The sequence below is a fragment of the Podarcis filfolensis genome, assembly GCF_964270895.1.
Source record: "Podarcis filfolensis genome assembly, chromosome: 2".
In the NCBI taxonomy this organism is placed as follows: Eukaryota; Metazoa; Chordata; class Lepidosauria; order Squamata; family Lacertidae; genus Podarcis; species Podarcis filfolensis.
In genome coordinates, this window is record NC_139605.1 from 56,978,573 (window position 1) to 57,004,681 (window position 26,109).

General features: G+C 47.1%; 2 protein-coding genes across 5 annotated transcripts in view; one reads left to right on the top strand and one right to left on the bottom strand.

Moving 5' to 3' along the window:
- Window positions 1–1,665: 1,665 nt before the first annotated feature.
- THOC3 (THO complex subunit 3) lies at window positions 1,666–7,895 on the top strand. Its single transcript, XM_083603915.1, has 6 exons — window positions 1,666–1,945; window positions 2,698–2,854; window positions 3,433–3,637; window positions 4,262–4,423; window positions 6,027–6,127; window positions 7,108–7,895. Exons 1-6 carry the CDS (start codon window positions 1,763–1,765, stop codon window positions 7,269–7,271), a joined length of 972 nt encoding a protein of 323 aa, XP_083460041.1. The 5' UTR covers window positions 1,666–1,762; the 3' UTR covers window positions 7,272–7,895.
- A 5,155-nt stretch (window positions 7,896–13,050) lies between these two features.
- The window catches only part of CPLX2 (complexin 2), a 119,851-nt gene continuing 106,792 nt past the window's right edge, over window positions 13,051–26,109 (bottom strand). For all 4 annotated transcript variants that reach the window (XM_083603962.1, XM_083603963.1, XM_083603964.1 and 1 more), the window contains 2 exons: window positions 23,162–23,337; window positions 13,051–18,211 (listed from right to left, as the gene is read on the bottom strand). In XM_083603962.1, the coding sequence (XP_083460088.1) occupies window positions 18,014–18,211; window positions 23,162–23,337 (374 nt within the window). In that variant the 3' untranslated portion in view covers window positions 13,051–18,013. The remainder of the gene's footprint in view (window positions 18,212–23,161; window positions 23,338–26,109) is intronic.

Here is a 26,109-nt window from a genome sequence, read left to right on the forward strand (position 1 = left end):
AAATCCTGCAATTAAATTGCTATAAGCTGCTTAGAATGTAGGGGCTTACCCCTCCCTGCAATACCAGTCTGTCAAGTATCTGTTAAACTGAGCATACTGTCAATGGAGCATCTCCTGAGTAACAACAGGTGCAAATTTGTAAATAGCGGTTTGAGGAACCAAGGTATAGAACATGTCCAGACTCACCAAAATAAGGCAATCAGCCTTACATTAACATATATCTTTGCAAACAGGATACAAGCCACATACTCTGTTGGAGACCGCCTCTTTCTGTCATCATCATCATTTATTTATACCCACCCACTGGTTTCCCCAGGCACTCCGGACGGCTCCCAACAGAATATTAAAAACACAATAAAACATCAAACATCAAACAATTTCCCTAAACAGGGACATATGTGACATATGACAGCGTTGGGTGGTCCTTGGCTAAAGTTGTCAACAGTTTTGACAACTTGTTATGTATGCTTTTAGGACCCAACTTATTTCTGTGATTGCGAGTTGTTTCAAACATTGTTTAACAATGTGCTTTTATGTTGTAATCTGCCCCGAGATCTAAGGGTGAATGCTGTGTTATAAGAATAAGGTCTTATATATATAAAATAGATGTTGATAAATGTACCAAGCAAACACATACAAATATGTAAACCATATGTCTGAAACCCACAGAAAAGTCCTGAAACCATTTTCTCTCTCCCAAAATGACCTCAAATATTTCTCTGCAAGGTCAAAGGAAATGGGAAATCTCCCCGTTTTATTATTTCTGACTTTTTAAATTACAAGTACAGAAACAAAGGAAACATCAAAGAAAACAGAAACAAAAGACCTATGCAGCAACAGAGTATTTTCCAAGTTTGTTTTCATATTCTGAAACAGATACAACCGATGAAGCCTTATTTCTAAAATTCAATTCAAATTTACTTTCTGACAGAATGCAGCTATCAGACATATGCCCTAGATTGCAAACTTATGGATCTGTGCTTGAAAGCCAAGTCCAAAAGAACTGTACTATATTTCCCCAGTAAACACTCACAGCTGTATATAGTGGTTGATAAGCTCAGCAAGCAAATCCTTCCAACAACTAACCCAATTACGGTCTCACTCTCACCGCAAATCATACCATCTTGGGGGAGAAGCAATGTCTCCTATTCTACCAGTGGGGCAGCATCGCTTGGATGAAGAAGAGGCGCACATAAGATGCTTCTCCTACAAAACATTTATTTAGAAAATTTAAAAATCAGACTTGCCAGTTAATTTCTCGGCTCTTCCCTTTGCACACCCAGCAACTATTTTCTTTCTTCCTATCTATCCAGTGCTTTTTTTCTGGGGGGGGGGCGTAGGGATACGCGTACCCCTAAACATTTTGTGACTCTAAGTTTGGCCTCATTGAGGGGCAGTATTTCAATGAGTAGGAAAATGAGAGTACCGCTAAACATTTTTTGAAGAAAAAAAGCACTCTATCTAATCTTAACTATCTTCACCATCCTGTCCCAGCAGTCAGCGAGGCTCGATTCTTGCCCCGAAAATATTTCCGTCAAAGCGAAAGGGATTTCCTTCCATTCATGTCCGTTTCATTTATTTAAATTTCAGCCCCGCCGCGCCTGCGTACTGAATACACGCGCGGCCCCGCGGGCGGAGTTTCCTCCGTGCGCATCTCTTGCAGAACAGGGCTCATAACGCAGCGGAAGCTCTACCTTTGTTACCCGGAAGGGCACTCCGTCGCCGCCGAACGCTCCGCCCGCTTCGGTTGGGCCCGGTTGCCATGGCGCTCTCCCCGTACGTGCAGTCCATGCAGGAGCTGTTCCGGGCCAACACGCGCATCCGCGAGTTCCCCGCGCACGTGGCCAAGGTCCACTCGGTGGCCTGGAGCTGCTGCGGCCGACGCCTCGCTTCCGGCTCCTTCGACAAGACCGCCAGTGTCTTCGTGCTCGACAAGGACCGGCTGGTCAGTGCTGGGTGCGCCAGGCGGGGAAATAGGAGGAGCAGAGAGACCAGTTGCCGCAGCCGGGGGCTGGCGTGAATCCCGCTCACTTGGGCGCCTAGCAGTGGTGACTTCGCTCCCCGGCATATGGATCCCTGGGATCCGTGAGGAAAAGTCGCCGCATTTAGGGCTTTTCGGTTTAGAGGTGTCAATGAAAGGAGTGTATAAAACACTGCGTGGCGTGGAGAAAGTCGGTACCATCTCTCATAACAACACTGGAAGTCGTGGGGATCCACCGAAACGGAATGGGAGAGGATTTAGGACAGAAGAAAGGGCTCCTTCACATCACATAGTTAAACCATGGAAACCCCAGTAACCGTGGTAGCTGCAAACATGGATGACTTTAAGAGAGGATTGGATAACTTAACATGCTTCTTCCATGTTTGGAGACAGTATGTTTCTGAATACTAGTTGCTGTAAACCACAAGGTCCTACATTTGGGCTTCTAATATGGTTGGCCACTTTGAAAGCAGGATGCTGAACTAGATGGGCCATTGGTCTGATCCTGCAGGTCTTTATGGAGTTCTTATTCCTAAAAGAGGTTTGAGCCGAAAACTGAGCACTTAGGCTTGGATGATAGTGTGCTTAGAATGATTATTAAGTCTAGTTAGGCTGCTTGTGAGATGCATGGTAATTCAAAGAGTCGTCATAACATTTCCCTTTTGAGGGATGTATGTGTGTTGATTACTAGTTTAGAACTTTACTGTCTTCCGTAGGTGAAGGAGAATAATTACCGTGGCCATGGAGACAGTGTGGATCAGTTGTGCTGGCACCCCAGTAACCCAGACTTATTTGTCACTGCGTCTGGAGACAAAACCATCCGTATATGGGATGTCCGCACTACTAAATGTATTGCCTCCGTGAATACCAAGGGTAGGTATCACTAATATTCACTGAAAACAAAGCTGTCCTATGTGCTTTTGTTTTGTATTTTGCAAGGGTTTACTGCGTTTAATGGGGGGCAAGTACAAGAACCTGAGCAAGATGGTCCTGAGAGGCAGTCAATCTCCACTGGCAACCTAGCCTACATGAACCATTCTTCTTTTTCTATCTTTGTTGCTCAAGAAGGGGCTGAGATCGAAATTAACTTGTATTATGACTGTATTTCAAAAGCATTGATTGAAGGTATAACTTATAAATACCATTTTATCAGTACCAGTAGAAACCATTTAGAGGGTTGAGCGGGGGTGAGATTCTTAATGGCGTTTATAATGCAACTATCTTGAGCTGTGTGGGACTGGCAGTTGGAGACCAACAGTAATTGGAGGGCCACAGGCACCATATCTCTGGTGAAGAGAGTATAGGTAGATAAGCTGCATTTTATAGGGCTGGGTATACGTGATTGTGTTTAGAAGTTCTTGGCTTAAAAATGCAGGACTTTGTGTGTTGACTGAACTCCTGCCCCAGAAAGGAATTCAGTAGGTTTAATTTCCCCTTCCTCACTTTTACAGGGGAGAATATTAACATTTGTTGGAGCCCCGACGGACAGACTATTGCAGTAGGGAACAAGGATGATGTGGTCACCTTCATTGATGCTAAAACATATCGGTCCAAAGCTGAGGAACAGTTCAAGTTTGAGGTGAATGAGATCTCTTGGAACAATGACAACAACATGTTTTTCCTCACCAATGGCAACGGTTGCATCAACATCCTCAGGTACCCTCACCATGGCCTTTACTGGGAAGGGCAGCAAGTGAGTTGGCTGTCTTGACTTTTGTATAGGTGGTGGGTGGGGAAAAATACTTGTGGGGTGTACACCCAGGTGGGTGTACAAGGGAAAAGTGCCTCGTGGACCTACTTAGGCTTAAGGACCAGAGGTTTTCCATCACAGAGGCACAATAAATATGAACTCTTCCCTGATGCCACCCTGTGTCCCAGCTCATACCTTTGTTTGGTTGGTACAGACCTACGGCTTTATCCCCACATTCCAGTCAATGTAACAGAAGTTGTTTTGTGCCTTCCCTCTATATCTGTCATTCCCTCTAAATTGGACATCTAAATCTGTCTTTTGGTTACGTCTTAAACGACCTCATATTCCTGCAGGGAACTCTGTAAGTGGAATACAAAAAAATTGTGTTATTCCTGTCGTTATTATTCAGTGACTTACAGCTGCCACAAAGCCTCCCTAGACTGGGCAACCTTTGTTGCCTCTACTATACAAGCAGGTTTTAGCTTCCATTTTGTGACCAGTAAGAAGACATTTCTAGATGTTACATAGCTAGTAAAAGGGCTGTTTTCTCCCCAACCTCACTCCAACTTCATTTCTTTAACTTTCTACAGCTATCCAGAGCTGAAGCTCATCCAGTCAATTAATGCCCATCCTTCAAACTGCATCTGTATCAAATTTGACCCAACAGGCAAGTATTTTGCTACAGGAAGTGCTGATGCATTGGTTAGCCTCTGGGATGTGGATGAGCTTGTATGCGTGCGATGCTTTTCTAGGTGAGTTATCTTGATCTGTGAACTTAATGACCTTTTTTGACCTTAGGGGTTGTCAAAATGTTATAAAAATGTTACCATACCTTATTTTGCACTCCTGCAGCTAGGTATGTAGATTGGATAAATAATTCTTAACCACTTGTACACTGAAGTGCTCTGAATGGGCTGTTGCTCTTGTTAGAAATTGAGCGGGAGGAGGTCATGATTGATCTATAAAAATGTCAATTCAGATTGCTGCCTTGGCAGTGTAGACTGATTTATATCAAGGTAATTTAAATCACTATGGGACGCGGGTGGCGCTGTGGGTAAAACCTCAGCGCCTAGGACTTGCCGATCATCAGGTCGGCGGTTCGAATCCCCGCGGCGGGGTGCGCTCCCGTTGCTCGGTCCCAGCGCCTGCCAACCTAGCAGTTCGAAAGCACCCCTGGGTGCAAGTAGATAAATAGGGACCGCTTACTAGCGGGAAGGTAAACGGCGTTTCCGTGTGCTGCACTGGCTCGCCAGATGCAGCTTGTCACGCTGGCCACGTGACCCGGAAGTGTCTTCGGACAGCACTGGCCCCCGGCCTCTTAAGCGAGATGGGTGCGCAACCCCAGAGTCGGACACGACTGGCCCGTACGGGCAGGGGTATCTTTACCTTTACCTTTTAATTTAAATCACTAAGAAAAAAAGACAAGTTTATAAACTGTTGAATTTAAATAAGTTGTTTTTATTTTAAAATTCACATTTTTCCTGATCAAGCAGATATGCTATCCAGTTATTGTAAAACACACTGCTCAAACTAAGCTGAGCTTTTATACAACCTATGAGCATAATCAAAAAACTTTGCTTCTGCAGTTCATAACGTCTTTGTGGATATAAGAGACAGATTTTTGTTCAAATCTTTTTCTAGGGCAAGGATACTAAGGAAGCCACATGAATGCAGTCTACTGAAATTTATATAAGCAATGACTTGTAAAGATACTGTCTTTCTCTGTGTTTAGTAATGATAATTTAATAAATAATCTAATAATTTGAGTACTGAACTTACTGCAAAGTTCTAGTAGTTGGGTGAGTACATGGATAGCATTGTCAGCGTGTGATTTCTAATGCTTAACTTTAAAAGTCAGAATTTTGCCATGGCTCTTTTTTTTTTTTACATAGTAAAGGAGCCTTTAACTCAGTCTTTTTATCTGTTGTTATAAGTGGTGTGGCCTGAGAAAAGAGGAGAAAATGTTATGCCTTTCCTAATACTTTAACTCTGGCTAACACAATCTGTTGGCAGAAAAGTCAGAGAAAATACAATGTGTAGCTATGTATATGTATATATGTATGTGTGTTAGTGTAGTAATTAATGTACAACATTTGTTATCGCAAGATATTGTGGCCTCTGGCTTAGCATTAAAAGGGGATTAGAGAAATTAATGGAGGATTGCTTTATCAACAGCATGATGGTGATTAAATAGAACTGCGATACCCAATGGCAGTATTTTTCTCCCTGTTGCTAGGAAGAAATAAAGAGGGAGAGTTCTTAGCTTTGGGTGCTATTTTCATGCTTCCAAGAGGCATCTGACTGGTACCTGTCTTCTCGCCCACGGCCCTTATTCCATTTGCTCCTATATTTCAGGCTTGACTGGCCTGTGAGGACACTGAGTTTCAGCCATGATGGGAAGATGCTGGCTTCAGCCTCTGAAGATCACTTCATTGACATTGCTGAGGTAGAAACAGGTCAGTGCTCTTCTTCTCACCGTCTGCCAAGAAAGGCAAAGCAATTCTAAAAACACGTACTAGGGAATGAGCTCGGATGAAGATCATGTTGGTTTTGAATAAGCATTCACTATCAATGTGTGTTACACTTTTCCTGTCGTCTACTGGAGGTTCCCTAAATTTCTTTTGGTCCATTCCTAGACCTAAAACTTGGCAAAGATATGCATATCTGGTGTGGGGGAATTCAGGCAGAACATGCAGAAGTGGGAGGATATTGTCTCAGCCAGAGGTGGGGAACTTGACAGCCCACGGGGCCTTCCTATTTGTTCTCGCCTCCCGACATCCAGTCCCTGCAGCAATTAGGATTGAAAATAGTCTCTTATAGGCTCCAAAAATCTTCTTTCAAGTTTACTTGCTGCACAGGGGCATTTGTGGGGAGAGGGTTGAAGGGATAAGCCTTTCCTTCCCATATGCTGTAATGCCCACTCCCACCCAAAATTAACCTTGCTCTGCAATTTGGCTCGAAAGAAGCCGACCTTATGAGTCGTAATCACTTAGGCTGGAAAAAAGAATTGCTAGGGTGCTGGGAGAAGAGTGAGTGTGGAAACACGAGTGCTTCATTTTTGCTAACACTTAACCATGCACATTTTTGTTTTTCATCGTGGCCACTGCTAGCATACGTTCCTTGGAAGAGTGCCCATGATGTCATGTGTCTATGAAGAAAGTGCCCCATCCTTAGCCTAAGCTCCTCTTGTTCTCAAAGCAATAGTCCCTGTAATTTTATGGACCACCAGTATTTTACAAACCCCTCCTCTGTTCTTGCTGTTTGAGAGCTTTTGGCTTTGAATTGCACTTCTAATTTTACGTAAAAAGATTGCAGTGTGAAATTCTTCTTCAATGGAACTCATTAAACTGCATTCTTGTACAGAGGCGAGCCAAGAACAGGGTGTCCCAGCTGCATTTGTTTTGGTTCCTGGGTTAATTCTGTCTTTATACTTCAGGAGAGAAGCTGTGGGAAGTGCAGTGCGAGTCTTCAACGTTCACTGTGGCTTGGCATCCAAAGCGGCCCCTGTTGGCCTTCGCCTGCGATGACAAAGATGGCAAATATGATAGCAGCAGAGAAGCTGGAACCGTGAAGCTCTTTGGTCTTCCCAATGACTCATAAGAGAAGCCTCCTGGGGACTGTATTTGTAACCTGGTATTCCTAGTCAAGCCCACATATGCATTGCTTCTCTGTTTCCAATTTTTGAGCAGGAGCAGCACCATGGTTTGACATTCCCATGCCTAGAAAGCTTGCTTTTTGAAGTTTTTGTAAAATGCCCAACCATTCTAAAAGGCACAGAGGCTGACTGGCTGACTAAATTCTCCAATTTCTAGGCCATTAATTGTTTTTTATTGCAAAGAGGAAGCTACAGCTGCCAGTGGATTTGAGTGTCTTGTGTGCTGTGCGTTCAGTTAGGAAAACAATCCCTGCCCTCTAGTTTCTCAGGATGTAGCAGGCAGTCCCTCTAAATCCATGTGACTGTGCCATTGTCATGACTTGTGTCTCCCTTAAAAATGGAAAGACTGGGGAATACTGTATGCAGGTTTTCTGTTGTCACATTTCGAATCCTCCTTTTCCTTTGGAGGAGTGTGCGTCTTGCCTCCTTTGGAGGTTGTGTGTGTGTCTTTCATTCCTTTTGCATTTGGGTAATGAAAGGAGAAGGGATCGGGAATAGGGTAATTTTTTGTTTTAACCTGTTCTTGTATTTTGGATAATTTGTTTCAGTAAATAAAAACATAAAACCTGTCTGTGTTGTAGTTTTTAAAAAGCCAATATATTGAACTACCAGGATGTATAAATAATGCAATTCCAAGAATACCCCTCTGTGCCACTGTTTTCTCTGAAGAACAGCATAATGAAACTGGAAGGCGCAAAGAAAGGCAAACTTAGGGGTGTTTTTGTTTTGCATGGGGCTTCCTGGAAGCATTTGGTCTAATCCTTCAGGTTTCCTGCCACAGTCACCCTAGCTGCTGGTGCTTCAACACCATTCTTCCCGGTTAAGGCTTTCTTCCGCCCCTTTAAGGACGTGCTTAGTGATGTTTTTGGGTCACTCCTGTACATTTTTTAATCAGCAAATTTGCAGTCCTTTCTGGAGCCAAGCTTCATGATGCCTGTGTTGGCATATTATTTCCACTGGAGGGCAGTTTGACCCTTTAGTAGTAGAAGTAGTGATTCTGGCAATCCCATCGCTCAGCCAATTAAAGCCCATTCTCCATTTTGCACCAATTGTTCCCTGGCAGGTCAGCTGCTACATTAGTAAGATTTGTTTGGAGCCTCTTCAAAACTGAGATCAAACGGCTGCAGTCCATGAATTATGTAGATGCTAATGCTGTAGCCTGCAGGAAGCTCCACTGGCACAGTCTGGTACCCAGCCATTTTTCTGAAAGGAAGACAGATCTCTGCAGGGAATGGGGGAATCCACCAGACACCCTGTTCATGGGGGCACTAAAATACTTAATTAGTTGATTTGCATGGAGTGTAGAGTTTTACACAAGTTAAGCTCTACTAGTGACTCTAAAACTGCCATGGATCAATATTAGTCTTGACAAACCAGGTTGGTAGGCGCAGATTGGACAATTCAGAGAGATTCAGAGCTGTGTTGGGGAACCTGTTGTCCTCCTGATGTCATTAGACTCCACCTCCCATTATTCATAGCCAGCGTGTCAAGTGATTGGAAATGATGGGACTTGTAGTTCAGCAATATTTGAAGGACCTCAAATTTTAACAGTGGACTAGAATCGCACTGATGATACCTATGAGACTGGCACATTTTAGGCAAAGCAAATTGAAAAATTTGGAGGCTAAATTCCAGGAGTGGCTGGTTGTGTAGATGCTAGGCATCTAGTATCATACATAAAAATTATGAATAATGATAAGCTTACATGGGACGCACTTTGCAGTCAATTACTGCAGACATATTTGATCAGACAAGGCTCTTGGCTATTGACTGTCAGTTCTTAGAATGAGCCCAGGGGAAAAGGAGAATTGAGGGTGAGCAGGGCTGCTGGTAATGGCTAATGGATGAACTTCCTCAATTAGCTGGTTTCTCAAGGATTGCTGCAATCAGTGGGGATGTAGCAACAATAATATGAGAAGAGCCCTACTATGGTAAAGGTAAAGGGACTCCTGACCATTCGGTCCAGTTGTGACCGACTGGGGTTGCGGCGCTCATCTCGCTTTATTGGCCGAGGGAGCCGGCGTACAGCTTCCGGGTCGTGTGGCCTGCATGACTAAGCTGCTTCTGATGAACCAGAGCAGCACACGGAAACGCTGTTTACCTTCCCGCCGGAGTGGTACCTATTTATCTACTTGCACTTTGACATGCTTTCGAACTGCTAGGTTGGCAGGAGCAGGGACCGAGCAACGGGAGCTCACCCCGTTGTGGGGATTCGAACTGCCGACCCTCTGATCGGCAACTCCTGGGCTCTGTGGTTTAACTCACAGCGCCACCTGCAAAAGGCTAAATCTAGTCCAGTACATTCTGTCCCCAACAGTGGTTAGCCAGATGCTTTGGGAAGTTTACAAACTGAGAGGTACACTGCCCCTGACTCTGGAGGTTCAATTTTATTACTGTAGCTAATTGTTATTGATAAACTTCCCCTCCATGAATTCCTCTAGTCTTAAAAAAAACCCTGATCTATACCAATGACATTGTTATGGCACAGGAAAGGCAGCAGGGAGATGGCAAACTGGAGACAGACCGGGTGGCGATGTAGAGAGAGATGCCCTGGGCTGCTACAGTTCCAGGTCTGTCCAGAAGCCTGCTGGGATTCTCAGCAGGCGACCAGTCTTCCATTCCTCTCCATGGCACTAATCATAGCGATTACTTAATTCTATTCCAAGCAGGGCTGAGCCCTCCAGACCAAAGAGCTGCTATTATCCTCTCTGGTTCTGCTGCCTTAGTCCTTGCAGCAATCAGCTCCCATTGTCTCCCCCCAGCCCATAGTGCTGCCCCTGGGGAACTTGCAAGTAAACACAATGCTAAGGGAGCTTCCTGCCAGGCTTAGGCACCCAGTGTTTCTGCCTCCCCCTCCTTCTGCGCTGCTTTTCTTCTGCTGCGTTCAGGTGGGTCAAGACAGATGGGACTCCTAGGTTCTCTTGCAGGCATTATTCATGAGGGCAAACCTCTGCATTAGTCACAGCCTTCTTAATGCACAAGAGCACCATTCTTCTCAAAGGAGATCACTCAGGGAAGAGATTCTGCATTCCCTTATTTGCTTTGTGCTCACCAACAGCAGCACTTTCTGCATGGAGGCCCCTTTAATGAACCTGTGCCACCCACAGATGTTGCTGGACTACAGCTCCCATCATCCTTGTCCATTGGCTTTGCTAGCTTGGGTTGATGGGAGCTGGGAGTTCAGCAGCATCTGGGGAGGAATTAGACTACAACTGACCATATTGGTCAGGCCAGTTGGGGTTGATTGGAGTTGGAATCAATATCTGGAGGGCCACAGGCTCCCCACTTGACTTACGAACATAGGAAGCACACCTTATGATGAGTGAGACCACAGGTCCATCTAGGCCAGTATTCTTTTCTCTGACTGGCAGCAGCTGTCCAACATTTCACACAGAGGTCTTTGCCAGCCCTTTAACTGGCAAAGATGCTTTACCTGGAACCTGAAATCTTCTGCATGCAAGGAGTGTGCTGTTTGGTGGTGTTAATGGAAATAAATGGTTTAGGCCAGAGTAAGCATATTTTGTCCTCTCCAGACAGGAGCCTTATACCCTTTTAAATCTTTCAATTGATGTAGGAGTTCCAGCATGTTGAGTTTTTACTGAACTTAAGCAATTGTTGATATGAACATAGACCACATTGCCACAACATATTGTTCTGCATGTTGACAGGGATTTGGAGAATCCCCTGTAATTCACATGGGAACATACTTATAAATGGTTAAGAATCAATATTCTATAACAGATTTTTTAACAGGGAAAGAAGGTGGACTCATATTAATTTCCAGGGGGTGGTGTGGAAAGTGCCTTGGTATATAGAAGAATGGTAGCTTGCTCACAAAAATCCAGCTAGAACTCACAGGGCTTGTAAACTGCAAGGGCAGAGCCTGTTTAAATGTTAAAAAGGGAAAGGAACAGCCTCCAAAGCGGCCTGTGAGATGTTATGACAAGGCCTGTGCATGGTCCTGGAACTGTCATCCACATGCTGGATGAATTAGTCAGTGACCTCAGGTTGTTGTGGCAGAGCCTGATAGATACATATGTCTGGGACCATGTCCTGATAAGAGTGAACACAACCATGAAGGCTTGCAGCAGCACTTACATTTGGTAGGCCTTCATCTTCTGAGCTTGCTTTATGTTACTGCATGCACCAAATGATCAACTGTAAACCGACCTCACAAGACCCCAAGTCATCCTAGCCTTACTGTGTGTACTCGCTGGTGGCTGTGATAACTTTTACCTTGCTTTTCAGACGGAGAAGTGAAGTTTGCAGGGAGGCAGCAACTTGCCCAAGGTCACCCGGCAGCAAACAGCAAGCCTGTATCCAAGCCAGGCAGCTCCTGAGCTCCCCGGGTGTTGGCTCCTTCCTGAAGAAGGGTTGCACTTACTGCCAGTCATTACCATATGGCAAGCACTGTAGTGCCCAGCAGGGATCTGGCCCAAAGAAGGAGAGCAGCTTGTTCCTAGCTCTCTCTGTCTGGCACAAATATCCTGCAGTTGCCAGTAATGCTGGCTCTAAAAACTCTTTCCTTACTAGTACAGAGAGTGCATTGTCATTCTGATCCAACTGCTGGGGGCAGGTCATAGTATTTAAAATAAGAGCATGGCTGCTACTCCCACCTGACGTGCAACCAATGAACAGCAATAATGTTGGGCTAGCTAGCTAGCACCTGGTGGTCCTGTGAGATTATTCACTCTAGCTCTGCCCCTTCCTAGGGGAAGAGAACAAGAGAGGGAGGCTGTGAATCATTGTCACATTTGTTGAAGGAAGCTGGCACCAGCAATGACTAAAACTCTCCCCCTGCCTCCATTTCTCCTTGGGGCCTGAAGGAGAGATTTAAGAGAGTATGCAGTAGTTCTTTAGCAATGAGATTAATGTAAGGAAAGAAGTATCAACACTTTTAATTAACCATCTCTTGAACAGTTTTAGGTCAAACAGGTTCCTTACCACTCCAGAAGTGGGTTATCTCTGTCCTAATGAATGAGCAGAGGCTGGAGTGGGAGGAAGCATGTTAAGTACACTTTCCCAAAACCTGGGAGAGCATTCTGTCAGAGCAAGCATTTTTGCTCGCCAGAAAGAACCAGCCCCTCTCATCTCCCACTTTGCACTGTTCTGGAGGTGTGTGCAGGGGGAAGGCAGGTCCTTGTGAACCCTGCCTATGAATTATTTTTCTGCAGGGACCCTTATTTGGGCCCCCAGCAGAGGTGGCTAACCTGCAGCTCTCCAGACATTGTGGGAGTCTCCAGTTCCACAACCCTCAACCAGCATGCCCAAAGGTTAAGAATGATGGGATTTGTAGTCTAGCAACATCACATGTGTGTGTGTGTGTGGGGGGGGAACTGGCTCTCTAGCCCGGGCCTACAGCAAAAGTGTTTCATCCTATCAAAATTCTTTCTCCTTTTCTGTAGCTAGTCTCTCTGCAAAGAGGGGCAACACTTGAATTAATGGGGGAATGGGGAGGGAGGGATCCAATCCAATTCCCCAGACCCCCCTCCCAGTTTTAGAGAAAACACGCTCCCACTTTAGCTGTCTAAAAGCTGTAGGGAAGGGAGCTGTTGCAAAAGGGTCTCCAGGGTCTGCCTTGCAATCTGAGCACCAGAGGTAGTCCCACAACTCTTCCACGAAGTGTTGCTCCTGTGTCAACCTCAATTCTCTTCTCTATAACTGCCGCTACTGCTGTGATCCTTCCTTCCCAAACGTGCAGCCAGAGAGACGCTTGACACAGGGCAATGTACAAATTTCTTTATTTTATTATTTCTTCAAAGACTAGTAAGAGCAGGATGGTCACCATAGGGTGGCTGGATGGAGCCTCTTTGACTCTTTGCTGTCCCCTTCTACCTGCATCCTCCACCCCACCCAGGCAGGGAAAGGGGTGTCACCAGCTCCTCGCTTGCTCCTCCAGGTTAAATGGAAAGGCTGCCAGGGTGCAAGGGCAATGGCTCAGAAGCGGTGCACTCCGTAGCCTAAGGTGTTCATCTCTCTGCGGGAGACGGACGTCCCCCAGCAGCTTTAACCTGAAGGGCCCACAGGGTGCTTGGCTTGCCCCATATCTTTCCATTGGGGAACCCCTTCAGCACACTTAACCCCATCGCTGTGTTCTATGTCCTTCCCAGGTGCAGATGGGACGAGGACTAGCCAGGTAGACACAATGACCCTAGAAAGCAGAGATGGCACAAGCAAGACAGGATGGTTTACACATTCCGGCAGGTTAGTGCACAAGGCAGTAGGGCTGCCTGCCGCCTCCCAATACAGAGCAGTGACAGGCAAGCAGACAAAGGGGAATGCATGCACGGCAGGGTGGGGAGGATGCAGGGCCCCTCCGGCAATGCTCTTGACTTGGTCCCGGAGGGACTGGGATCAGTTCTTCTGTGCCCATGCTGAGCCCCTGAGGGATATCCTGCTCTGGAAGCAATCTGTAAACAAATGGGTTGCACACTTGGAACATGTTGACACTGACACACTGGAGACTCCAGCACGCCCCCTGGGTTTGTGCCAACGCACACACATCCGCCCTCGCGACAAGTACTGGCACATTCACATGTACACCACTGGCTTTGCTCACATTCTCATGCATCCATGCGCTCACAGAGATATGCACCACATCATAAATGAATAGTGAGCATTCCTTCCAACCATCCATCTCTCTATCTCTCTCTCTCTCTCTCTCTCTCTCTCTCTCTCTCTCACACACACACACACACACACACACAGAGTCAGGCATGCACTAATGTAAACAGACACTCATATGTGTGATTCTGAGCCTTAAAACATGTAGGAGAAAAAGGGAGTTAAGGGATCTCGGAAGTGGCCAGATTTATTTGCCTTATACATGGGATGGTGGAGGGAGGCTGGCTTAAACCTACTGGTGTATATGCTACAACTTTTATCCCCCTCCCCCCTTATGTGCATATACACACGGAAGTGTACATACACCATTAGATTAGAAGCAGCTTCTTCTCAATTTACTAAAAGTGGTAATGACGAAGCACTAGGCAAGGGGTTTCCTCCAGGCTACCTTGGTGGTGGCCTGGGAACTGCTGCAGTGCAGTGCCTTCCAGTGCTGCAAAGACAACATCAGAAGCCCAAGGTCATGATATAGGAAAAGCCCATACAATGGCTCCTCTCCCAACCAGTGTTGCCTCTGCTTGTTGTGGGGTGTTTGGGAAGGAGCTGAAGCATGAGCATGTCTCCTGTGGTTTCTGATGTTCCTTTGGTGGAGCAGGAAATAGCTGGTGTTCCCGCATTGCAAAGGTAACTGGAGAAGAGTCCCATCATGGCAGCACTGAGATTCCCACACGGTGAAGCCAGGTTTAATCCTTCTCTGTTGCTGTGGGTGCTGCCATCCCAGGTCTCTCTGATACCCCTTGACTCTTTTACCTTTAGGTCTTGCCCAGAATAGGTCCACAGAGGCCAGCAGTAGCCTCGTGGTCAGTGGGACCCAGGGGGCTGTCAAAGCCCACTGTGTGGGATTGGGCCACCAACATGTGGCTGTAGCATTAAAAAAACAAAGTAAACCGAGAGCATCAGCAACACCACCCCAAAGGCAGGAAGCTGGCTTCAGCATCAGCCCTTTGCCCCATGTGAAAAGTGGACTTATTGCAGTTTTCAGCATTCAGCCAGCAGGGTCCAGCAGCAGCCAGCGGACGTGTGAGAGCCCAGGACAAAGCAGTGCCACCTCGCCACAGAGCTCACCTGCCAGCAGCCAGCAGGGAGCATCCTGAATTTCCGCTGGCCAGTCCCTGCACGCCACAGTCATGCTCTGTGTCTGGTAGGAGGTGATTGCACACACAATGGTTGGCCATGGCAAAAACGGCTTGTGAGCAAATAAGGTGCTGAATGGGCTGCTTCCCCTTTGCCACCCCCACCCTGACCCTCTCTACTCCGCCCTGCCCGAAGCTGCTCTGCCCCCCACCCCAAGTCCTGAGCTCCATGGAGCCGTACAGTGACCATCTCGTGAGTGACTAGCAGAGACAATAAGACAGATGGCAGGCGTTGGGGTGAATTACCCTGTTACAGAGACACCAATGCAAAAAAGACACGCATGGGCCACATGGTGGGTGGCCGGAGACACAGACAAGCGGGCAAGGGGGGGGAGGTCCCCCCCCCAGGGACGCTCCTTTGTACAAGATGAGAGAGCGCGGCCCGCAGAGTTTTTAGTGTTGATAGTATTGCAGTCTAACTGATATGGCTTTAACTATTAGAAGGAAGGAAGGAAGGAAGGAAGGAAGGAAGGAAGGAAGGAAGGAAGGAAGGAAGGAAGGACACTCACACTCAATGGAGGGAGATTTCTTTCAGATTCAAACTCAACCCCAACCAAAAAGCAAAAGCCCCCCAGGGGCACCGGGGAATCTTGGGGTGGGGGAACAATTGGGACCTTCCTTCCCAAACAAATATACAGAAGAATGAGAACCACAGGCCTTCCCCAAGGAAGGCTGGGCCCTTGCCTTTCTTTTCAGCAGTGGCCAAGGTCTGGTGGCGTTTGGCAGGGTGCCAACCAACAGCAGGGCGACGTCTCCTCCGACTCCCAAACCGCCCTTCCTTGTCTCCTAGTCACTGCTTTTTGCTTAATCTTGTGGCTCTGGAGAAAGGATGGGGTTAGCAGGCAGGGAGTGAATGCAACAATAGCACAGCAAAGGGGAGTCATTGGGTGTTTTTCTTTTGCGGGTTGGGGGACCTGGAGATCGCCACACCCATGGGCAGGATGGGGCTGCAGAGGTGGGAGAGCAGAAGATTCTCCCACACCATACAGTACCTCGACCCCCGCCCAGAAATCAGTGTGTATATGGGGGTGGGGGTGGTGGTCCTTGGCATTTCTCAGTTAAGGAGAAAACTGGGGCAGCATGAGAAGGAAAGAGATGTTTAGGTCATGGAAGCAAGAGTAGTGCAGGCAAGATTTGTGTCTGTGCTGCTCTGCGCACCATTTTTGCATCTGCAGGGGCCTGTAGCAGGATCCTGGGGGACCAAGATAGCCACAGCAATGGGCTCCCAATCCTAGCCTAAGAGATGAATTGAGGCTCCTCATCCCAAGAGACTGATCTTCCAGCCAGGGGTGAGCCACACACGCTGGCAGTTCTATCCCAGGGTCCCTGCATCAGCCTCCTTCAAAGAAGGTGACGATGATGACCCTCAGGTTCTCCAGCAACACAAATGCAGCTGGCTATTCCCAGGCTGGAAAAAGGAGCTCTTATTCCATCCTCCATGTGCTGCTGGGTCCTATTCCCCTTTCTTTGAGTTTGGGTGCTCCGAAGTGGGTGTTTATTATGGAATGGGTGCTCCTCACGTAGGCAAATGCCTGTCTGTGTTCCCTCCCCTTTATTTATCCCAGATTTACCCTTTCTGGGGAAAACCCTGGTAAACCTCTTGCCACTGACCCGTTTACAACATCTAAACGACCCATTCACAACAATAAGCCCCTGCCTGTAAGCGCCCTTGATCCACTTCAGTCCCCTGCTCCCCAAATCAAGACTCAGTCTAAACCCTCCACTTTGGAGAGCAAAATGACAGAAAGAGGATGGCCCTGGTCCTCATACTCTGCAGCCTGTAGCTGCCCCAGTTCACCCCCTGCAGCTCAAATGACAAAGGATGAACTGGATCAGAAAAAGATGGGCGAGACAGCAAGGGTGACAGTGCCACCTCCCAACCTCTTGTCCGCCACACCCATGAGGAGCCAACAGGTCTTGGAACCCAAGACCAAAGGTCATCCTGCAAGGAAGAGCTGATGCTTAACCTTGGCCCTTGAACCCTTGGCCAGCTGTAGTGGGGCTGTGGAAGGTGTGTCTGAATGTGCGTGCTTGAAATGGAAGTCTTAGCAGGGACAGCTTTCTCCCCTGCCTCCCACACACGTAATTCTTGGTGCAGGTAAGTCTCTCCGCATTAGTGTTTGGGGGTGCGAGTTCGATTCCTTCCAGAAACAAGCTCCTCCTTTCCCCCAAGCATGTGAGAAACAACCCAGCAGCCCTTGGGTGCGAGGATGAGGGCAGGGGGTGCTCCTCTTGGTTGCTCTCTTAGTCAAGAGATGGAATGTGCAGGGGCTGGCTTTGCCCCAAGGTGTGAAGGGAAATGGGCACCCAGTCCCTCCCTGGCAGTCAACATGGGGGGGGTTAGGAATGTGCATGGGGGGAGGGCAGAGCCCAAGCCCCTTCCCCAGGGCCCCCATGAGGTTGCATCAGTGAATTTGGTCCAAGTTCCTCACCCTGTGCCCAGTTTTTTTTTGTGTGTGGGGTGGGGGAGACGGGGTCGTTTCCCCATGTAGCCAGCTGGCACTTTGGCACAACAGAACTCCAGCTCTGCCACGGGGCAGGGGGCAGGGATTGGAAAGGGGGAGGCAGGCTCCCGGCAGTGGCCCAGCCTGCAGCTCCAGGGAGCAGAGCAGGTGAGAGTGGTTTTTGGTCTGATGGGTAGCAAGAGGTGCAGTGAGGGGGGGGAGCATGCCCTGTGCCTGGTGTGCTTCTTCCTGGGGGGAAAGGGGTGGGGCGGGGCAGTGCGGTGGCTTGGCAGGGGCCCCGTGGCACAAGGACACGTGTGGGGTCTTCCCTTGGAACGAAAGAAAAAAAGGAATCAAATGAAGTAAAAAAATAAATAAATGAAAATCCCCCCCGCCCCACTGGGACTGCCCTGCCTCAACCCAAGCTCTGAATTGGCAGTGCCAGGGACGGTGGGCAGCGCAGGGCAGGGGGCTGGTGGGGCAGGGCTACTTCTTGAACATGTCCTGCAGTGGGCCCGGCAGGTACTTGAGCACCGTGTCGAGGATGCTCTCCTCGTCCTCGTCTTCGTCATCCCCGCAGCCTGCTGGGATGGCTTTCTTGGGGCGCGTCAGGCTCCCCTCGCACGGCTGCTCCAGCGCTGCCTTCTCCTCCGCCTCTTTCTCCTCCTTCTTCTTCAAGCCGTACTGCATGGGAGACACCCACAAGAAGTCAGAGACAGGTACACAGGCGTTTGACACAGTTTGGGTTTACACCATGCAAAGTGCAAAGTGTACCTTTAAAAACAATGATTTTGCCATTATTTTTGCAGGCTGATTTCTGAGTACGCTCAGTAGGGAGTTAAGTCCCTTTGACATCACTGGGACTTACTTCTGAGTGAACCTGCATTCAGCTGCATTGTGGGGTCCATTGCGGCACCCACACATGTCCCGTGAGGCTTCCTATGCTGCATTTCAAGCCAGTCTCTTGTTGCTGCCTCGGCTCCATGAGGATATGGCTGAATGACAAGCTTTAGTATCCTCTTGGCAAGTATGCTGTTTTAACTGTGCATTTTATATTTGACTTCCATTAGTAATATGGTTTTTTTTCCAATCTGTAAGGTAACATTTTAGTTTCCTGTTAATTCTGTTGCTTTGAATTTATACTTTATAGTTGACTTTCTTCAGCAATGTTTGATTCTGGGTTGCTTTATGTGATGTGTTAATGTGTTGCAAACCACTTTGAGATTTTTTCCTTTAAAATATGAAGTGGTATAGAAATTGACGACAACAACAACAACAGGAGAGGCAAGGATGCAGGTGGCAGCTCCTACCTAGAGCAAGAGACACTAGCAAGGAATTGGAAACACGTTATGGCAGAGCTGAAGAACCCTTTTCCAGCCCTGGGGCCACACTTCCTTTGAGGCAGCCTTCTGAGGGCCACTTGCCGTGGTGAAGAAGGCCAGATGCCAAATGGAAAAATAAGCTGCGGAAGAAGCCTTGCTCTGTGTGTTCATTTGCACAAGGCTGGAATCTTCTGTTCCCATCTGCCCCTGCTAGCAAGATATTATGGGCTGGGCAGAGGCAGCGCTGGCTGCTGCGCTATCTGCCTCGGCAGAAGGATATTGAAGATTGCAGATAGTGAGCACCAGGCCCCTAATACATCCACTTACAATGTGGGCAATAAAGGGAGACCCACGCCGCCCCCACTAATAATGTGAGGACAGTGAGAGCCAGGAACTGGGCAGTGATTGACAGAGAGAGATAAGGACTGGGGAGAGACATCTTTGGAAAGGTTCCTTTCTGCCAGACGCCCAGAATCCACCCACCTGGCTCCCAGCGCTGATGTTAATCTTGCAGCATGGATCATATGTCTAGAGCCTTTTAGCTCAGAGGAAAAGTGTGCAAAGGGGGCGGGGAAGAGGGCATAAGAAAGGTGCATAAAGTTATGCATGCTCTAGAGAAAGTGGAGAGAAGCTTGCCTCCTTTTCTCATTATACTGGTACCTGGGAAAATCCAATTAAACTGAATGCTGGGGGAGTCAGGGTAAGAAAAGCCCTCCTGCGGCTGTGACGGGCTCAGTTGGGCCCTCCTATGGCTGGGAGTAGGCCCTGCCATGTCTTTTGGAGGGTGTGCTGGGCCCCATTGGGTCTCCTCCCACCATGTGACATCACACGCACCATGGATGTGACATCACACGCACATGCTGCCCCGCCCCCAATGCTGGGCGGAAGCTGGCGCACCTGGAAGATAACCACTTATTCCTGTTGGTTGTCTAGCCCTAGCAGCTGGTATGCAGAGGTACACTGCCAGAAGTGAAAAAAGATTTGGAGATTTGGTCCAACTTAAAGCTTTCCTTGTTAGGCCGTATTGCAGCTATAAAGATGAATGTATTGCCAAGAATGTTGTTTTTGTTCCAAGCATTGCAAATAATTGATAAAATGGATTGTTTCAAGAGGTGGCAAAAAGACATATCTAAATTTGTCTGGCAGGGCAAAAAGCCCAGAATTAAATTTAAGATACTAACGGATTCAAAGGAAAGAGGGGGGTTTGCCCTGCCAGACTTTAAACTTTACTATGAAGCGGCAGCTTTCTGCTGGCTGAAAGAATGGCTACTTCTTGAAAACACAGACATTTTGGATTTGGAAGGTTTTAATAACATTTTTGGGTGGCATGCATATTTGTGGTATGACAAGGTTAAAGCACATAAAAGTTTTAAAAATCATATTGTCAGAAAAGCACTACTAAATGTCTGGGACAGATATAAAGACTTGCTGGAAAATAAAACTCCAAGGTGGCTGTCGCCAATGGAAGCTAAGGCAGTTAAAAAGTTAAATATGGAGTCCAAGTGGCCAAGATACTGGGAAATTTTGGAAAAGGAAGGGGACAAATTGAGATTGCAGAGTTTTGAGAAATTAAAAGGGAAGGTGAGAGACTGGTTCCACTACCATCAAATAAATGAAGCGTTTAAACTGGACAGTAAAATTGGCTTCCAGGTGGAAAAATCAAAATTGGAGACAGAACTGTTAGAACCCAGTACTAAGAATTTGTCCAAAATGTACAATTTGCTGCTGAAATGGAATACACAAGATGAAACGGTTAAATCGGTCATGATTAAATGGGCTCAGGACATTGGTCATAATATCTTGTTTGCTGATTGGGAAAAGTTGTGGACCACCGGGATAAAATTTACGGCATGTAATGCCTTAAGAGAAAACATTATGAAAATGATATATAGGTGGTACATAACCCCAGTCAAGCTTGCAAAGATTTACCATGTGCCTGACAACAAATGTTGGAAATGTAAAGAAACTGAAGGTACATTTTTTCATCTTTGGTGGACCTGCCCGAAGATTAAGGCATTCTGGGAAATGATCTATAATGAACTTAAAAAGGTATTTAAATATACTTTCCCCAAGAAACCAGAGGCCTTTCTCTTGGGTATTGTCGGCCAAGGGGTGCTCTGGAACGCTCTCCCTCCATCCTTCCCTCCAACCTTGCACGAAATTCCTTCTCTGCCTACTGACTCTATTTTTTCACTCTCCCTCTGGCCTCCTGTCGCTTTGCATTCACAGCAATTTCCCCACATACAATGTTTCTGTCCTCTTGATGCCCCTGTTATCTTCCTCCCACCATTCACGTCTCTTTAGCTGCTTTCTTAGGCCTGGCTGATTTGCTCTTGGCGGAATATTGTGTCTGTGCTGAAATTTGACACTTGCTTTCCCAGTGGAATTGCTCAGGGCTCAACAGGAACATTTAAAGCTTCTCAGCAGTGAGGTGCAGGATGCACCCTGGCTGATTAGTCCTTCCAATGCTGGTTCTCTCTGAGTGGCACAGAGAGAGGATCTGCCCCAAGAGACTTTTGTTCTCAATGCTTTTGTTCGAAACAGAATTATGGTGGACCATTGCATGCCTTTCCCCACAAATCAAAGTTCAGACTTTCTGCCATTGTAGATGATTACGTTCCCTTCCAGTTTAGCTTTCTAGTGATGCTCTTCCTGCTTGTGCAGCTCAGGAAAAGAAGGTGGACATACAGACAGACCAGACGCGGAGATAAAAGTCTTGCAGCAAATACATGCTCCTAGGGTCTACTTTACACATGTGTGTCTGTCCCTATGTGAGCATGCAATGCATCAAATAATAACTGGTATGTCAGCATGATCCAGCACAGGCATATATTTCTATCATCTCACACACAATGCTTTTAAATGGAGTCTGTTCACATATTCAGTTGTCCAGCTATCCAGTATATAGTAGTAATCAAATGCAGTGTGAGCTAGGGCAAGGATTTGCCAGGCAGTGATGAGTCACAGACCTGTAGAGTTGGAAGGAACCACAAGGGTCATCCAGTCCAACCTCTTGCAATGCAGGAATCTTTCTCCCAATGTGGGGCTCAAACCTATGACCCTGAGAGTATCATGCTCTACTTACTGAGCTATCCCTCTGCTCATCCTTCTGGTTTGGGGTCTGGGCTCACGACAAAATCAGGAGTTGAGTCCTTCCAACATGCCAATCATCAAGAACTCCTTTGATGACCTGAATCAGTCAGCTGACACAGTTGATGTGTCCTGGACATCTTTGTGTCCTGGACATCTTCAGTCCATATGCCTAATACATATTGGTCACCAATCAAAGGATAGATGATGGTCCTCCAATGACCCTTTCTCTCCCCCTTGCCACATGTCAAATAAAAGGGATCCCAGCAACAGGTGATAGGGGGTGGGAAGAGAAGGATGGAGAGAAGGGGCAAAGCAGACATGCAAAGTATAGGGCAGGCCGCAGTGGCTCTTTGCTGAATGTGAAGGCTGCTCTTCCCCCTGGGACCACACGCCATAGACTCATGAATGATTCTCCTCTGCAGCACAAGCAGCGAGAGCAGATGAGTGCATAATCATTCATCAGTGTGCAGGGGTGTGATGTCCCGGAGGGAATGGCAGTCTTTGAGGCCTGTGCCTGAGCTAAAGTGATCTCTGCTTAACAGGCTGTTACTTCTGCAGGCACAGGGTCTTGGGATCACCATAGGGATCAGAAGGGAGAAACCCAAAGCCTTTCTAGAAAATATCAGCAGCACTGTGAAGGCAAGAATGGATGCACACTGAGCGAGTGAGGCAGTGGGTGGGTAGCAGGAGAGGTTGAGGCAGTGCTTCAGCTGCTGGATGAGCACTTGCTGTCAGTCTTAAGGAACCTCTTTCCCCCAAAGCATCTGGGTAATAAATTTGGGGATCAGAGGTGACCAAAAGCCATTTCGCTGAAGGAAGAAGACGGCAGCACACCAAAGACTGCCTCTCCATCTCCAGTGACTGGCCCAGTAAGCAGGAAGGGGAGGATGCCACTAGGGCAAGATTCTTGGGGTTGCATAAATAACCCTTAGTCATGTTAACCCACTGGAAGCTAGTGTTGTAGTGAGTCACATGGTGAGCCACTTCTACCAGAAGTGTCATGGATATAGGCTGTAACTTGAAGCACTTGTGACTGCGCTTGCTCTTTACTCCTTCTTCCCATGTAATATCTTTTTTTAGATCGTTAGCGTTTGTAAGCTGCCCTGAGAGTCTTTTTTTGGCTAAAGGGTGTGGTATAAATGCTGTAAATAAATGAATACATACATACGTAATATGGCCTTTCCCTTCTAGCCAGTGTGTGTGTGTGTGTTTTACGCACCTTATCACGGATTTGCTGTCGGACCTTTTCCCGTTCCGCCTCCATGCGGGCATGTTTTGCCTTGCGCTCTTCCTCTTGCTGCCGCAGGGCTTCTTGTCGCTCTTCTTCCTTCTTCTGGGCATCGGGGTCTTTCTCCTCTTCGCCTCCCAGCATTTTACCCATGTCCTTGGTGGCCCCTGCAAGTGATGTTAGGAAACCACAGTGACTCCTGAGCACAGCTTGTTCCTTTTCAGCTATTATTTTTCACACAGCCATGCTCTCACGCAGTGTGGGCTCTTCCCCACTCACCTGAACCTCAAAAACTGATGTTGGAATAATTTATTGCATACTCAGGGTCAGCATGACTTCATAGGAACTGAGCTGGGTGTGCCATCTCTGGGTGTGGCGTTAACAATTTCAGGTCACCCCAGTGTCCTCAATCTCAGATGATGTTCAGGATAGGGAGTGAGAGCCTATCATAGACAGAATGTACCTGGGAATCCAGACTTCGTTCCCTGGTGTCCAATGAGGATTACTGGACTCATTTTTCTGTAGGCACGGGGCTTGCTGTGATCAGCTGAGAACAGTTGGGAATAGCAGATCATATGGGAAGCTCCTACATAATCACTGCAGTTCTGGAGTGTCTAAAGCAGCTAATGTAGAGACTTCCCCCGAGAGCCACCTCTTCTGCTCATCCAAATGTTACCAGCGTGGTTCTGGGAGTCTGGTAAATACCATGCATTTGTTTCACTCCAGCAATGTAAGTACAGCTCAAGAGCCAATGCAGTGTGACCACTCAAGCATACCTTCGTCCTAAATCGCTTCCAACTTAACTCTTGATATACCATAGCCAGAGACACAGACCCCGCCCCAATTTCAGAGAAGGGGCCTGATAACATGGAGAATGGGTAGACTAGGTTAAAGGACAGAGCCTCTGAAGCAATTGCCCTGTCAAAGACTGTTGTAGGATGGGAGTGAGGATACTTTTCATCAGGTTCATGACTGGGTGGGAAAGGGTTAAACCTCCCATCCCCACATGCTACAGTCCTGATGAAAATCCCTCTCACTAAATTTATTTATTTTTAACTCTCGTGTGCTTCCAGGTGATGTGCTTAGTATGCCTCACATGCAGCTTGGCCCTTAAGTTGAGAGTTGGCTCCAAACAATTGCAGGAACAAAGTGTCCAAGCTGTGGTGTGGTTTGGCTTGACTTGCTCCCATCACTGCCATCACCTGCTGCAGTGAGCTGTCCATGGTCCTACTTGCAGCCTCTCTTGGATCCTTGCTGTGCATGGCCAGGACAACCCTGCAGGCTCCAGCTTGGACCAGGACATGATATGCTGTGGTTTTAAAGCATCCCTTTGAACTCTTGATGGCCACAAATGTTGTTTGCCCCAATTCTCACCCTACCCTCTAATCATCAGAGAGAAGGTGTGCAGCCACATAACTTTCCAGTGGCTGCAGTCCACTTGTCGCTATGACCCCCCCTCCATGTTCAGTCATATATTTCATGGTCTGTTTTGTCTTTGATCCCTCTTTTTAGAAACCAGGAATTTAAATGCAGGAATAGAAGACTGGGAAGAGGCAAAAGGGTTAAGGAAAGATAAGCCATCTCTTCCTGGGAGTTCTGACTACACCTTTTGAAGGGAACGGGAGGATGGCTTGATGGATGGAGTTCCTTGGGCAATGCAAAGCAGCCACCAGCCTCTCCATCTGCTTTGCAAAGTAGCTAAATCTGTTAGATGATCTCAGGGCCAGAAATTTGACAGTTCTCTATCCCAGATGAAATGCCTCAGCATAGCAAGGGCTCCAGGCCCAATATGATTCTCACTGGCTGACAGCAGAAGGTCAAAAATCTAGCTATTTGGGCATGGTGGCCCTACAGGACCAATGACCCACTTCATGCTGGGTCACAGCAAGATTTAGTCTGAATCAGGTGGCAAAGCCTGCAGGGAGCAAGTTCTAAACTGCTCTCTGCAGCTCCCAGTCAAGACCTTTGCTGATGTCTGATAGTAATGGGGAAGACAGAGTAGCATAGATCCAGCAATTAATAGCTCCCTCTTGTTTAATTTTTGGCTGCTGCCTGTACTGTCTCTGGACAATGTGAAATCTGATGATTGAGTGGGAGCTGAAATAAGCTGGGCATTCCTTTAACGTAGTATTTAAAGGGCTTTTTTTCCAGGGGTGCAACAAGAATGTAGATATAAGACCAATGTTTACATTTATCTTAAGGAGGTGGACTTCTAAAAGGAAATGTCAGGAGGAGGCCTTTCACTCTGCCAGAGACTTGTATGTTAGCTAATTGAACAGCTACTAGCACATTTCCTTGACAGATCTCTAGAGGGAGCTCAAATGTAACTAACTTGTACTAAGGGTCCTCTCAGACAGAGGATGAATCCCAGATCTTTGTTCTCCCTTAACTGTAGTGCTATGGAGGTGGAACACAGGAAGGGATCACCCTTGCTGCAGGAATGATTGTAGCAAAGGCCATTATGTGCACCCACTGGCAACTTTGAGTTTTAAAAACAGAAGCTATGAGCTCCAGTACTAGAAAGAGGGAGTGAAAATAGAGGGAGTACTAAATAGTATGGGTCTGTTAGCTGCTATACAGAGAAGGATACCTTGTTTAATGTTTTACTTCTCTCCCTCTCACTCACTCTCTCTCCATCCTCCATCCCCAGTTTTCAAAATCTACATAAACACTCCTCCTGAAATGACATAGTGGGGACACTCAGCTGCTAAGCACTGAATAAACAATGAATTAACTTTCTGTAAAATTACAAAGTGGTACAGGCTAAAGTTTTGGGTGTCTCAGGGGCAGGGAAGTGCTCCCTCCCAATAAACCATGATCCCCAGATTCACAGGTTTCTCTTTTGTGGTATATTTACATATATGTTACGTAGTTTTGTAACTCTAATTACATTTTAATGTTATTTCATTATTGTTGTTATCCTCTGTTTTCTTTCGTTT

Bases quoted from the DNA above. Each gene is read 5' to 3' on its own strand.
- THOC3 (XM_083603915.1), top strand. From the start codon at position 1,763: ATGGCGCTCTCCCCGTACGTGCAGTCCATGCAGGAGCTGTTCCGGGCC. The intron at 1,946-2,697 runs GTCAGTGCTGGG...TGTCTTCCGTAG, and splicing joins TGCTCGACAAGGACCGGCTG to GTGAAGGAGAATAATTACCG. The intron at 4,424-6,026 runs GTGAGTTATCTT...CCTATATTTCAG, and splicing joins TGCGTGCGATGCTTTTCTAG to GCTTGACTGGCCTGTGAGGA.